This window comes from Coenobita brevimanus, chromosome 6 (genome assembly GCF_032717465.1).
Source record: "Coenobita brevimanus isolate Jiangsu-jjx chromosome 6, ASM3271746v2, whole genome shotgun sequence".
NCBI lineage: Eukaryota > Metazoa > Arthropoda > Malacostraca > Decapoda > Coenobitidae > Coenobita > Coenobita brevimanus.
This window is the reverse complement of record NC_136959.1, coordinates 5,617-20,000: the sequence shown is the minus strand read 5'-3', so window position 1 is coordinate 20,000 and position 14,384 is coordinate 5,617. Positions and strand designations below refer to the sequence as shown.

Here is a 14,384-nt window from a genome sequence, read left to right as displayed (position 1 = left end):
GCTGTTTCTTCCTTCACCTTTATCACTCTTTTTCCGTGTCTGCCTTCACTCTTCCTATTTCTTACCATCATCCACTCACTTGATGTAGTGCTATTTCTTCACCTTTATCACCTTTTCTGTGTCGGTCCTCCTCTCTTCCTATTTCTCACTATCATCCACTCACGTGATGTAGTGCTGCTAACTTCTTCCCTCACCTTTATCATTCTTTTTCTGTGTCTGCCTTCCTCTCTTGTTTTCCACCATCATCCATTCACTTGATGTAGTGCTGCCTACCTCATCCATCACCTGTATCATTCTTTTTCTGTGCCTGTCCTCCTCTCTTCCTATTTCTCCCATCTTTCCTGTCACTTCTTATTGCTTTTCTTTCCTTTACAGGTGGCTTTACATTGAGTGACAAGCCAAATGGTTTCCTGTAAGCCAAGAAACCATTTACAACGCTGGGTGGTAACCATATAACCAACCCATACGTGCTCCCTACGTGTCAGCAAGTAGGTTGGTGGAGGGTTAGTGCCCCTCCCCGTAAAACAACCAACTCAAAGACAAACGGCCATCCCTTTATGGAATTATGGCTCCCTCATGGTCGCAGTAACTCTAGGATTGTGTTAAAGTTCCAGACTATCTTAGTAAGCTATGAGTGTGAGAGACTGACGAGGAGAGTGTGAAGGAGCGTTGTGGTGTGGATGTGGATGTGATAGGAAGCGTTAGGAGAAACACACTGAGGTGGTTTGGCCATGTGGAGAGGATGGAGAGTGAGAGACTGTCGAGGAGAGTGAATGCGAGTGAGGTGGAAAGGGGGAGAGAGGGAGGAGGAGACCGAGGATGAGATGGATGGCGTAGAGAGGTATATGAGAGAGAGGGGTGTAAGCTGGGGGGAGGGCAGCGAAATGGCAGGGAACGGGGGCGACATGGAGGTGATTTGTTTGTGGCCACCTCTTACGGGATTAAGGCGTCTGGCTATAGATAGATAGAAAGATAGATAGATAGACTGATAGGTAGATAGATAGACAGATAGATAGATAGATAGAGACACAGGCCCTGACACTGCAATGGACCACTTGTAATTTTAGGGCAACGAGGAAGCTCAAATTCTCGACATTAATCATTTTCGTAATATTACCACAAATCGCATTTTGAATAGAGAAATATCGTTTGAAAATAGCTTTGACGCTGTATAATCTCCTTGCTGAATATTTTGGTTTAATTTAGCGGTAAATAAGAAAAGTAAAAAGAAGTCTTCCGTGCGTTGTGGAAAAATGGCCGCCCTTTGATATTGAACGTTCCTTTTTAACGGCTGAATCGAGGTTTAAATATTCAACACGTACTGGATCTTACATCAGAGCTATTTTTTACACAATAATTTCGTATTTTAAACGTCCTTTATGCTAATTCCGCAAAAATTATCAATGTCGATATTTTGAACTTCCTTTCGTTGAAGACATGATACTTGAAGTGGAATTAATGCAAAAGGCACGAAAATTCTTTAAAAAATAGCCATATGCTTTATTAATTCCGTAGTATTTATTATTTTGTTCTATGTACAGAGTTTATATACAAAAAATATATATAGTTTAACAGTACTTCAGATCTGTTCTTTAATATTCTTTTCCTAGTCAGCTGAGTAACCATATATCTGAGAAGCAAATTCCTGTGAGTCATAGCCAGGCCAGTAAGGGGTGGCGTGAACTGGAACATACGCGTCATACAGGGGGTCACTTGGCACGTAGCCGGGGTTAAAGTGCTCGTGGATGGGGGGATCAGTGGTGTTAGTAGCATCTTGTGGGGTGGCACTCTCACGCAGGCCACTGGGGTACATGGCATCCCCTTCCACCAACGTGTGCTCGCCAGCCCTACTCACAGCCTGCATACTGGGATTGGCACTGTGGCCACTGACTTCCCGCACAGCTCTTTCTGCCTCGGTGATCACGTCAGGATTGCCAAGTGACGAGCCCAGTGTGTCTGATGACCCGTGGACGTCAGTGGTGCGTGGCAGCTGCTGCACAAGGTTGGGCTCCTTTGGGGACGCGTCACTGGGGGAGGGTGCCATGAAGGAGTCTTTTAGGGGAGTGGGGGAGGCATCAGTGTGTGCGCGGGCCAGCACCAGGCAGCCCACCACCAGGGCCAGCAGTGCTGCCACCACCAGCCCCAGAAAGATGCCAGCAATATGACCCGAGTGCAGCCTGGCTTGTGTGGCAGCTCTCATCTTGATGGTGAGGGTGAAGTTAGCAGAGGCCACACCGACAGAGTTAATGGCCACACATCGCAAGGCGCCAGAGTCTGTCTCCTGTGCTCCTGTAATTACCAGCTGGCTCACTGTGTTCCTGTTGGCCTTGTTGATGATGTAGACGCGTTGTGGCCCAAGCCCCACCACCGACCCATTCACCACTGGCATCTCGTCCTTGTACCACATTATCTGTGGCGGCGGCTGGCCTCGCACAGGGCAGGCGACAGACGTGTTCTCTCCCGCCACACCCTGCACCACACGCACCACCGGCAGGATGCTGGGAGGGCAGGCAAAGTCCTCCTCAGTTAACATGTGGAAGGTGTGACCAGCGATCCTCTTTGGGGAGTGGCAGGAGGGAGAGACGGGGTGAGGAACACGTCTCTTCTCCAACAACCACCACAGCGGCAGCACCCGGCAGTCACACACCCAGGGGTTGTCATGTACCTTCAGCCCATGCACCCTCTCCAGACTCTTCACGGTTGCAGCAGGCAGTTCTGACAGCTGGTTCCCCTGCAGGTCAATTTTCTCCAGAAGGGACAATGGTTTGAAGGCCATTTGTGCAACACTTGTAATGCCTGCATAGCTCAGGTCCAGGCGTACCAGGGATGGGGTGTGGGTGAAGGAGTCACTGTAAATCTTATGCAGTCTGTTTCCTGCAAGGTACAAGTCCCTCAGTGCATGAGTGTACGAGAAAGCCACGGCAGGAACATCAGTCAGTAAGTTGTCACTCAAATCCAGCTCCACAAGATTGGTCAGCTGGGAGAAGGCTGTGGGGTCAACTCGGCCAATCTTGCAGTCACGCAGGTAAATCTTCTGCAGGTTAATAAGCCCTGCATGCCTGAAGGCGTGCTTGGGTAAGGTCTGCAGATTATTACCCGTTAAGTCCAGCACCTGGGTTTCTGGGTCCACGCCAGAGGGAACGCTGGTCAACCATTCGTCTCGGCATTCCACTGCACGCTTGCCATTCTTCCAGCGGCAGGTACAGACGCTGGGGCAGGAGGAGGAGGAGGAGGCCAGAACCACCAAACACATGGCCACGAGCACCACCCAGCCAGGCCTGTATAGGAGCACCATCGCTCTCCGTTACAGGGGAGCGACGGGCTGGCATCCTCTACGTGGTGGCAGGCGGGCAGGTGGTCTAGCTAACCCCCAGCCACTCTCACATGGGCGGCAAGCTGAGCAAACACTTCATCACAAACTGTTTACCGCTACTGGCTCTTTTAAACACACACATTGTTACTTATATATTCTTTCATTCCATCTGATTTTTATTTTTGTGTTTTCCCAGCTGTGTTATGAATATTTCCTTTGGTCTTAGGCTACAGATACTGGAGTTTCTGATGTTTGCAAGTACAGATAATAATTTCTCGTCACCAAAGATACGTTATAGAAAAGTGTTAAGTTTAAATTTCAAGAACTGTATAATCAGGTTCATGTCTGTCTCAGTTTGATGTTGAGGACTTAAGTGTGACACATTTCTTTAATTCACTTATTATATCTTTGTTATTTTGTTTTCTTTGTTATTTTCTGTTTTCCTTCTTTCTGGCAGTCTTTTCTTTTATGCAAGGAAGAAGGAACCCAAGGCCAGGAGCCCGCAAACCGTTCCTTCCAAGAAAAAACAAAAACAACACAAAAGAGAGCTCAATTCAAGATCCGTTCATTTCGAGATGCCTGGACACACTGCGTTTGAAAGACTGGAGATCATATAGGAAGTGGGAAATACAGACAGAGGGAGACAGTTCCAGAGTTGTCCTTATATTTTCAAGTTTTCAGAAGCCGGTGAGCTTTCTTTACCACGGCATACTGAAGCTCCATCTCTGCAAAAGAATATATAACAATTCTTGGTCTGCGTTCTTTCACTCAGTTTGCCTTGTCATTCTTTCATAGTCTTCTCCCCATTTTTCCTTCACCAGACCCTGAAAATATTAATAATAATAATAATAATGTGAGTTGGGAGCAGGGCAGTGAAATGGCGGGGGACAGGGCGACTTGGAGGCGATTTGTTTGTGGCCACCCCAAACGGGATTGAGGCGTCTGGCAATAGATAATAATAATAATAATAATAATAATAATAATAATAATAATAAAATGGAGTGTACTGTCCTGTAATTTTTTCAATGTAATTATCTTACTGTCACCTCAATTCTTCTTTTCAATCGTTATTTCCATCACCTCGCCTTCATTCCCCAGTCATATTCGGTCTATATGCACGTCCACATCTTCTCCATACTGCTCTGTGTCTGTAATCATCTTGGTGTCATTCTTCTTGCCAATACTCGATCTGCAACTCCCTGTAAGAGAGGAAATACATAACGTGAGAGCAAATATTAACACGAAAAAATAAACATATACATACACCCACACTTCGAAAAACTGTTTAATGGGGAGACGTGAAGGCGATTTGTTTGTGGCCACCCCTTACGGGATTAAGGCGTCAAAAATAATTCATAAAAATACACCCACACTTGGACAATTTGTTTAATGGGGTGACATGGAGGCGATTTGTTTGTGGCCACCCCTACGGGATTAAGGCGTCAAAAATAATTCTTAAACATACACCCACACTTCGAAAAATTGTTTAATGGGGAGACGTGGAGGCGATTTGTTTGTGGCCACCCCTTACGGGATTAAGGCGTCAAAAGTAATTCATAAACATACACCCACACTTGGACAAATTGTTTAGTGGGGAGACATGGAGGCGATTTGTTTGTGGCCACCCCTTACGAGATTAAGGCATCTGGCAATAGGTAGATAGATGGATAGGGAGATATAGGATTTTCGACCCTACTGGATCCTGCTTTAGAGATGACGAGAGATGGAACTTTTTTTTTTTTTTTTAATGCGACCAGCTCTGGGCATAGGTTTCACAGCCCGTTCCCTAAGGCCCAGCAGTCCTCCTTTATACACCTTCACATGTCACCTTTTTGGCGCTAACACCCACCATCCATGTTAAATGCATGCTAGGGCCGTCTCGTACAGGAATAGCGTAATGTATTGATATCAGCAGATCACCGCTCCACCGATAGATAGATAGATAGGTAGACAGATAGATAGATAGATAGATACTTTGCATAAATAACATACAAAAAGATATTAGCCACCCATATCCAAAAATAAATCGCTAAGGAAGAGGTGTTAGGGAATACGAGCCTATGTTTAACCTCTCCAGTTGAAATCTCTCTCCTCTACCCTTTTTTGCACTAACTTGGCCTAAAATTACCATGTCTCCATCTTCAATACAATTATACCAATAGATTAAGACTACAATGTGATGCTAGTCACGAAGAAGTGCTATGGAAAGACTAGGGAACCGTAGCATTATCCTTTTCCGTCTCTAAGCTACGTGAAATAAGCTGCAAATGGACGAGAATCTAGGTCAGTGAAGGGGAAATGGGTGCTACGTGAAAATAATAAGCTTTTAAAGGACGAAAATCTGGCCAAGGTAAAGCAATTGATTCCTACGTGAAATTAGCTGCAAAAGGACGAAAATCTAGGCAACGTGAAGGGAAAATTGGGTGCTACGTGAATTAAGCTGCAAATGGACGAAAATGTTGGTCATTAGGGAAAAACTGGCACGTTATGTATAAACACGGTCAAAGATAGCAGGAATCATCTAGGAAAAGAAGTTATCGCTACACAAGAAATTATACTGGATGTTCGAATTCCCGCTCGCTGAGTTGGCAATACTGTTTCGACTCCTCTGAGCCCGCGAAGCCTCCCTCCTTAGTTGCCCTACAGAGGTGAGAGGGGATGGACACGCGGGTGGAGAGCGGGGGCGAGAGGCGTTTGAGTTCTTGTAAGTGTTGTAACCATTTCATTCTTGATACTTGATAATGTTTTATGCTAAGATACGGTGGAGTTGTATGTGGTCAGTGTTTGCGTAATGATTATGGATGGATTTTCGCGCAGATATTCACAGCAACTGCATTTTATTATTATCGTGTTGTTGTTGTAGATTTTCTTCCCGTAGGAGGACCGGATTGTGGGCCCGCCAGAGGTAGAACTAGGCATGTAGGTTTGTGGATCACGAGAACTACTTCTTTAGGCTGTTGAACAGCTGTAAATTAGTAGTTTGGCGTAGTTGAGGGCCATGGGCAGTAATCTTTTTCAGTGCTTCATTGACGATCATGTCAGCGTTTAATTCAAGAACTCTCGAGATGTCACAGGTGCGATGAGCGTTCTTGGCCTCGAGGTCGTTGGCTGCTGCGTTGGAGGGCGTGGCAAGGTCGGAGTTAGTGTCGTTGGAGGAAGGAGGTCGTTTCTCTGCTGTCCTCTTGTATTCCTTCTTCTTCTCAGTTGGTGGCGGCAGAGGAGGAATCACCTGTCTCCATAGGACTGTCTTTGTCCAAGGCAGCCGGATCTTGGTGTCTCGAGGGTCAGGGTGGACTGTCTTTGTCCAAGGCAGCCGGATCTTGGGTTTCTCGAGGGTCAGGGGTGGACTGTCTCTGTCCAAGGCTGCCGGATCTTGGGTGTCTCGAGGGTCAGGGGTGGACTGTCTCTGTCCAAGGCTGCCGGATCTTGGGTGTCTCGAAGGTCAGGGGTGGACCCCCGTTCCTCCTGGGCTGCCATTGGCGATGCTTGGGTCTCGGCGGTGGTCGTATCGAGGTCCATGTTCGAAGCCGGGTCGTCAGGAGTGATGGCAGTCGCCCTGTTGAGAGGGGCGTTCAACTGCAGCCGTTGCCGCGGTGTCGTGCGGGGTTGGACAGGCTGCAGGGGCCGGGGCCGGCGCTCCTGACGAGTGGCGGGACGGGCGTCGTGGGCGAAGCTCTCGGGGATGGCAAGGCGGGGCAGCCCATTCTCCCCAAAGATTTGAGGGAGGTGAGTGTGCAGAGCCGCCCTGTCATCGCCGCAGAAAGCCCTCGCCGTCGCGATGCACATCACAACGATGGTGCCCATATCCCCAGAGCACCTAGGACCCTTGGACCGGCGTCTTCGGGCCGTGGGACGTCACCGTGCATAGGCAGAGCCCTGCACAGCAGCACCCCCCGGCCCAGAGACGTCCCTGGCCTCAGGACCCTTAGGTGACTGTGAGAGACTGAACTCCACCGTCTCACCCTCGCCAAGAGAGCGCTGGAGGTGCCGTGTGTTGGGTGCAACGATCGCTGGACTGTGCACGAAAACATCAGCACCAGTGTCCCGGCGTGTGATGAAACTGTACGTAGCATTAACGCTGAACCAACACACAGTCCCCCTGATATTCCGGGCTCCCGGCTGCTCGGATGTGCTGTCAGATGCCCCCCTCAACGGGTCGTAGGCAGTAGCAGATGGTCTGGCCATGAAGTCTATGGGTTCCGCCAGCCGGGTTTCACTAGCTCCCCAGTGGAATTACAGTATTATCATCATCATCATCATCGTCGTCGTTGTTGCCGATGTTGGTGGTGGTGGTATTATTATTATTATTATTATTATTATTATTATTATTATTATTATTATATGTCCTACATCCTAGTTGGAAGTTTTCTTGTTTTTATCAGAATTATTACTCTTCTAGGGACGATCTAATTCGCTGCCATTCGCATACCCGCTAATACCAATACACCAGTCCTGTATGAGACAGCCCTAGCATGTATTCAATATGGACGGTGGGTGTTAGCGCCGAAGTGGTGACATGTAGAGGTGTATGGTATGTAGGAGGACTGCTGGGCCTTGAGAGCAGGCTGTGAAGCCTATGCCCAGAGTCGGACACAAAAAAAAAAAAAAAAAAAAAAAAAAAATACCGTTTGAGCTGCAGCCTTCACTGTTTGCCATGTCGTAGTACTGATTGGCCGCGTCGTCTGACAAAATATCATCCTAATCCGACTGTCTGAACCAGGATTAGACCGGACACACACACACACACACACACACACACACACACACACACACACACACCATTTAAGTTAGAAGGCTGGAATTTTGATGGCATATACCAGGGCGTGACCACAGTGCCGTGTTGAAAAATATAGTCTATAGGAATTATTATCGTCTGAGATCACATATGGTTCTTTTTTATTATTATTATTATTATTATTATTATTTGCTCCCTACGTGTCAACAAGTGGGTTGGTGGAGGGTTAGTGCCCCTCCCTGTAAAACAAATAACTCAGAGTCAAATGGCCACCCCTTACGGGATTATGGCGTCTGGCAATTGATAGATAGATAGATTATTATTATTATTATTATTATTATTATTATTATTATTATTATGGAAGACAGAGAAGTTACATGAGTTTACATGAAAGAATAAGGCAAGAGTCACCAAGCTTGATGGACTTATTATTATTATTATTAGTATTAGTATTAGTATTGTAGTTATTATTATTATTATTATTATTGTAGTTATTATTATTATTATTATTATTATTATTATTGTAGTTATTAATTCTTTTACTGTTCTTGTTATTATTATTATTATTATTATTATTATTATTATTATTAATGGTTTTTCTGTTATTTTTACTACTACTACCACTACTACTACTACTATCATCATCATTATCATTATCATCATCATTGTTATTAAAATGAGAGACTGACTAGAAGAGTGCATGAGTGAGGTGGAGGGGGAGGGGAAGAGGGAGACCTAGAATGGAGAAAGAGACTGACTCGGAGAGGGTACGTGAGTAAGGGGGAGGAGAAACCCGAGGATGAGGTGGAGGGATGTGGTGGAGGGATGCATGAGAGGGGTGTGAGTGGGAGGAAAGGCAGCTAAATGGCAGAGGAGAGGGTGATGACGTGGGGGCGATTTGTTTGTGGCCACCCCTAACGTGAGTAATGGGTCTGGTTATAGATAGATACATAGATAGATAGACCGTGCGAGTGTATGACTACTTTGTGGTAGGTGGGGTCTCTCTCTCTCTCTCTCTCTCTCTCTCTCTCTCTCTCTCATTTGCCTCCATTCCATCCCTCCACCTCATCCTTGGTCTTCCCCTCCCCCCCTCCACCTCCACCTCACTCACACACTCGTAGTCAGTCTCTATAGTTCGATCCGACTATAATCCTTTCACCTCGGCTCAGACTGCCTTTCGTAGCATCATATTCTAATCCCACAGCACTTCTTCGTGACTATCATCATATTCTAATCCCACAGCACTTCTTCGTGACTAGCATCATATTCTAATCCCACAGCACTTCTTCGTGACTAGCATCATATTCTAATCCCACAGCACTTCTTCGTGACTAGCATCATATAATCCCACAGCACTTCTTCGTAACTAGCATCATATTCTAATCCTACAGCACTTCTTCGTGACTAGCATCATATTCTAATCCTACAGCACTTCTTCGTGACTAGCATCATATTCTAACCCCAGCACTTCGTGACTAGCATCATATTCTAATCCCACAGCACTTCTTCGTGACTAGCATCATATTCTAACCCCAGCACTTCTTCGTGACTAGCATCATATTCTAATCCCACAGCACTTCTTCGTGACTAGCATCATATAATCCCACAGCACTTCTTCGTGACTAGCATCATATAATCCCACAGCACTTCTTCGTGACTAGCATCATATAATCCCACAGCACTTCTTCGTGACTAGCATCATATTCTAATCCCACAGCACTTCTTCGTGACTATCATCATATAATCCCACAGCACTTCCTCGTGACTAGCATCATATAATCCCACGGCACTGCTTCATGACTAGCATCATTAATCCCACAGCACTTCTTCGTGACTAGCATCATATTCTAATCCCACAGCACTTCTTCGTGACTAGCATTATATTCTAATCCCACAGCACATCTTCGTGACTAGCATCATTAATCCCACAGCACTTCTTCGTGACAAGCATCATACTTTAATGACAGCACTTTTTCGTGACTAGCATCATTAATCCCACAGCACTTCTTCGTGACTAACATCATATAATCCCACAGCACTTCTTCATGACTAGCATCATATTATAATGACAGCACTTCTTCGTGACTAGCATCATAATGACAGCACTTCGTGACTAGCATCATATTCTAATCCCACAACACTTCTTCGTGACTAGCATCGTATAATGTCAGCACTTTTTCGTGACTAGCATCATATAATGACAGCACTTCTTCTTCGTGACTAGCATCATATAATGACAGCACTTCTTCGTGACTAGCAGTATATTATGACATAGTACTTCTTCGTGACTAGCATCAGGTATTCTAAACCCACATCACTTCTTCGTGACTAGCATTATATTCTATTCCCACGGCACTTCTTCGTGACTAGCATCATACTCTAATTCCACTGCTCTTCTTCGTGACTAGCATCATATATCCCCACAGCACTACTTCGTGACTAGCATAATATTCTAATTCCACTGCTCTTCTTCGTGACTAGCATCATATTCTAATCCCACAGCACTTCTTCGTGACTAGCATCATATTCTAATCCTACAGCACTTCTTCGTGACTAGCATCATATTCTAATCCTACAGCACTTCTTCGTGACTAGCATCATATTCTAATCCCCGCACTTCTTCGTGACTAGCATCATATTCTAATCCCACAGCACTTCTTCGTGACTAGTATCACATAATCCCACAGCACTTCTTCGTGACTAGTATCATATTCTGATCCCACAGCACTTCTTCGTGACTAGTATCATATAATCCCACAGCACTTCTTCGTGACTAGCATCATATTCTGATCCCACAGCACTTCTTCGTGACTAGTATCATATAATCCCACAGCACTTCTTCGTGACTAGTATCATATAATCCCACAGCATTTCTTCGTGACTAGTATCATATAATCCCACAGCATTTCTTCGTGACTAGTATCATATAATCCCACAGCACTTCTTCGTGACTAGCACCATATTCTAATCCCACAGCACTTCTTTGTGACTAGCATCATATTCTAATCCCACAGCACTTCTTCGTGACTAGCTTCATTAATCCCACAGCACTTCTTCGTGACTAGCATCATATTCTAATCCCACAGCACATCTTCGTGACTAGCATCATATAATCCCACGGCACTTCTTCGTAACTAGCATCATTGATCCCACAGCACTTCTTCGTGACTAGCATCATATTCTAATCCCACAGCACTTCTTCGTGACTAGCATCATATTCTAATCCCACAGCACTTCTTCGTGACTAGCATCATATAATCCCACAGCACTTCTTCGTGACTAGCATCATATAATCCCATAGCACTTCTTCGTGACTAGCATCATATAATCCCAAAGCACGTCTTCGTGACTAGCATCATATTCTAATCCCACAGCACTTCTTCGTGACTAACATCATATAATCCCACGTCTTCGTCCTAACTCGCGTCAGATAATTTACATTGATAATAATAATAATAATAATAATAATAATAATAATAATAGTGATAATAGAAATAATAATTTTAATAACAGTAGTTATGATACGGTAATTATCGATCTATTGCCAGACGCCTTTATCCCGTACGGGGTGGCCACAAACAAATCGCCTCCATGTCACCCTGTTCCCAGCCATTTCACTGCCCTCTCCCCAGCTCGCGCACCCCCTTTCATATACCTCCCCCCCCTCTCTCTCTCTCTCTCTCTCCGTAGAGGGAGCATTGCGGGCTCCTGGCCTTTGGTTCCTTCTTCCTTGCATAAAAAAATAAAATAAAATAGAGCGAATGTAATCCTTATCCGCATTTCCAACCCTACCCCACACGGCGTCTGTATTGTACTGTACCTCTAGTCGCTTACCTGTGATCGACGGGTCTACTCGGCCAGACAGACCGCGATTAAGCAACAACTGAGGAATATTATCAGTGCGCCTTTTTGCCTGCGGCGATGCGAACAGGGCTATAAGTGGTGCACCTATTTCTCTCTCTCTCTCTCTCTCTCTCTCTCTCGAAGGAAAGGTCAAATACCTGCCCTTGATAGCTCTAAACGATATTCTCATGAAGTACAAAGTTAGTCAGCGTGCAGTGTCAGGGAATCACCGCGTCAGCCTCTGCGTCAGCCTCTGCGTCAGCTGGCTATCAAGGCGGTTTGCAGTTTCGGCCAAGAGGTATTTCAGCGACTTACTGAAATACAAGGTTGCTTGGCTTGATTTTTTTTTTTTTTTTTAACGTCAGCCAGAGGTCTCGTTTGGGTGGGGGACGGGGGGACGTGTCACCCCTACTTTTTGGAGCCTGGAGGACAAACTATCTTTTGTCCTCCACTTTTCTAGATGAAAATTTTCAGGATGATTACCTTTATGCCGTTTTTCTTTTTCTATTTTTCCTTAATGGAAAAATGCTTCTGTACAGTATTCTACATATTGATGTATTCCTGCCAGACAGCGGCAAACATTGATTAAAAGATAGTATTTCCTGTAGACCTTTCTACAATACAATGTTGTGCTTCTGTTGTACACACATGTACCTTCACATTACAAAAATGCTCCGCCGGTGGCCAGGGAGCTACGCACCCTCGGACCCCCCCCACCCTCCTGCGGTGCACACAAAGTAGCCAATTGTGTCCCCCACATTTGCAGACATAACGAGGCCGCTGGTGGCAGCCATTGCGTCGTCAAATATTTAGCAGCTTTACATTCTGGCCATCAGGAGGGAATGTAAGAGACAAAACCACATAGGCCATGAGTTTCACACAAAGTTGTACAAAATTGGCTGCCGTAGTGTGGCCGAAGGTCCAGGAAGAGTCGCTGTGTTCTGTGTATTATCAAACTCATTCAAGGTCCTTATTATTTTTTACTAGCATACGTATTCTCAGACGCTAAATATAAGCTGTATTTCTTTAATGACGATAAGTAAATTAATAATAATAATAATAATGGCTAGCCCCGGGCTCCTACGCTCCTCATGGGGCAATGTAGGATTGAATGATGGATTAATAGATGGATAAGTGCAATAATAATAATAATAATAATAATAAACAATAGAAATAATAATAATAATAATAATAATTTAATATTAATAACAATAATAATAATAATAAATAAAAAAGCAAAATATAATTGACTAAGACTTAAAGTACCAGTTGCCTACAGGAAATTATTAAAGCATATTAATTTCTTGACAGCACTCGGCACTTCCAGGAATACACGCTAATCTCATTTCACATAATCTGTTCAATACTGCTTTCTAATTCCTTTTCCGGTTTTCGCTACTGTTTGTTTTTAATTTTCTGTATAAATCTCTTTCGTATATATTTTTAAGTTTTCAAAGTCGCAGGGAAAACACGAATGATTTTGTACAAGGCGGAGGAGCAGCGACGTACACCCTTCCTCGCCGAGTCCCAGCGGTAACTGAGCCCGAGACAGCGTTGCCAGGGTCCGTGTGAGTTTTTGGCGCCCAGTCCTTCCCGAAATCGCGCCCAAACCGTCATTTAGTCAAGTACAGTCGTGATTAATGGCACTTGACACGGGGGCGCTCACCATCCACTGACTCGATGTAGTGCTGCTCTCTGGTGTTTGCCCTTTCCTCTCCTCCATCCTTATTTCCTTCCATCCTCTTCTGTCGTTCCTTCATTCTTTCCTCGTCCTTCTGCCTACGGGTGACTTTACACTCCCTCTTCTGTCTTTCTTTCCTCGTCCTTCTGCCTGTGGGTGACTCTACACTGAGGGACATGCCAAATGGTTTCCTGTACACCAAGAAATCATTTACTATGCTGGGTGGTAACCATATAACCAAATTTTGGTGGTTTAGTGGGTAATTAAGGTGCTCCAATCGGATGGAGCCAGTGTAGGTTTATATCCAAGGGATGGTTGGGGTTTATTCCTCACGTAATGCCACTCAGGGATGGGTGAGGCTGGTCACTCATCTTAAATGTCAGGACCAAGTTGCCTAGCCCCGGAATCCTACGCTTCTCATGGGGCCACGCAGGATTGGATGATGAATGAATGAATGACACTGTGATTTATTGGGATTTTACTGTGCATTTGGCCTTCTGAACACAGCAACGTTAAATTTCAAAGCCTTCCTTCCTGTTTCAGAATGTAAGATGCCAGTACGGTGCTAGAGAATGCTAATAACCAGCCTCTACTGTACCTCTCCCGCATCTGTATCTCAAGCCCTCTCTCTCTCTCTCTCTCTCTCTCTCTCTCTCTTCCCCGAACCGCGTTTATCACCTCCTCGTCAGTGTCTTAAACACTGCCCTCTGACCCTCTCTCACCTGAGGCATGACTTTCCGACCCGCCTGCTGCTGCTGCTGCTGCTGCTGCTGCTGCTGCTGCTACTACTACTACTACTACTACTACTACTA

The 14,384-nt window shown here is 45.2% G+C and overlaps 1 protein-coding gene across 1 annotated transcript; it reads right to left on the bottom strand.

Annotated features, from left to right (window-relative positions):
* Positions 1 to 1,606: 1,606 nt before the first annotated feature.
* LOC145401824 (leucine-rich repeat, immunoglobulin-like domain and transmembrane domain-containing protein 2) lies at positions 1,607 to 3,295 on the bottom strand. The gene has a single exon (XM_080273990.1). It carries the CDS (start codon positions 3,293 to 3,295, stop codon positions 1,607 to 1,609), a length of 1,689 nt encoding a protein of 562 aa, XP_080130116.1.
* Between the last annotated feature and the right edge of the window lie 11,089 nt (positions 3,296 to 14,384).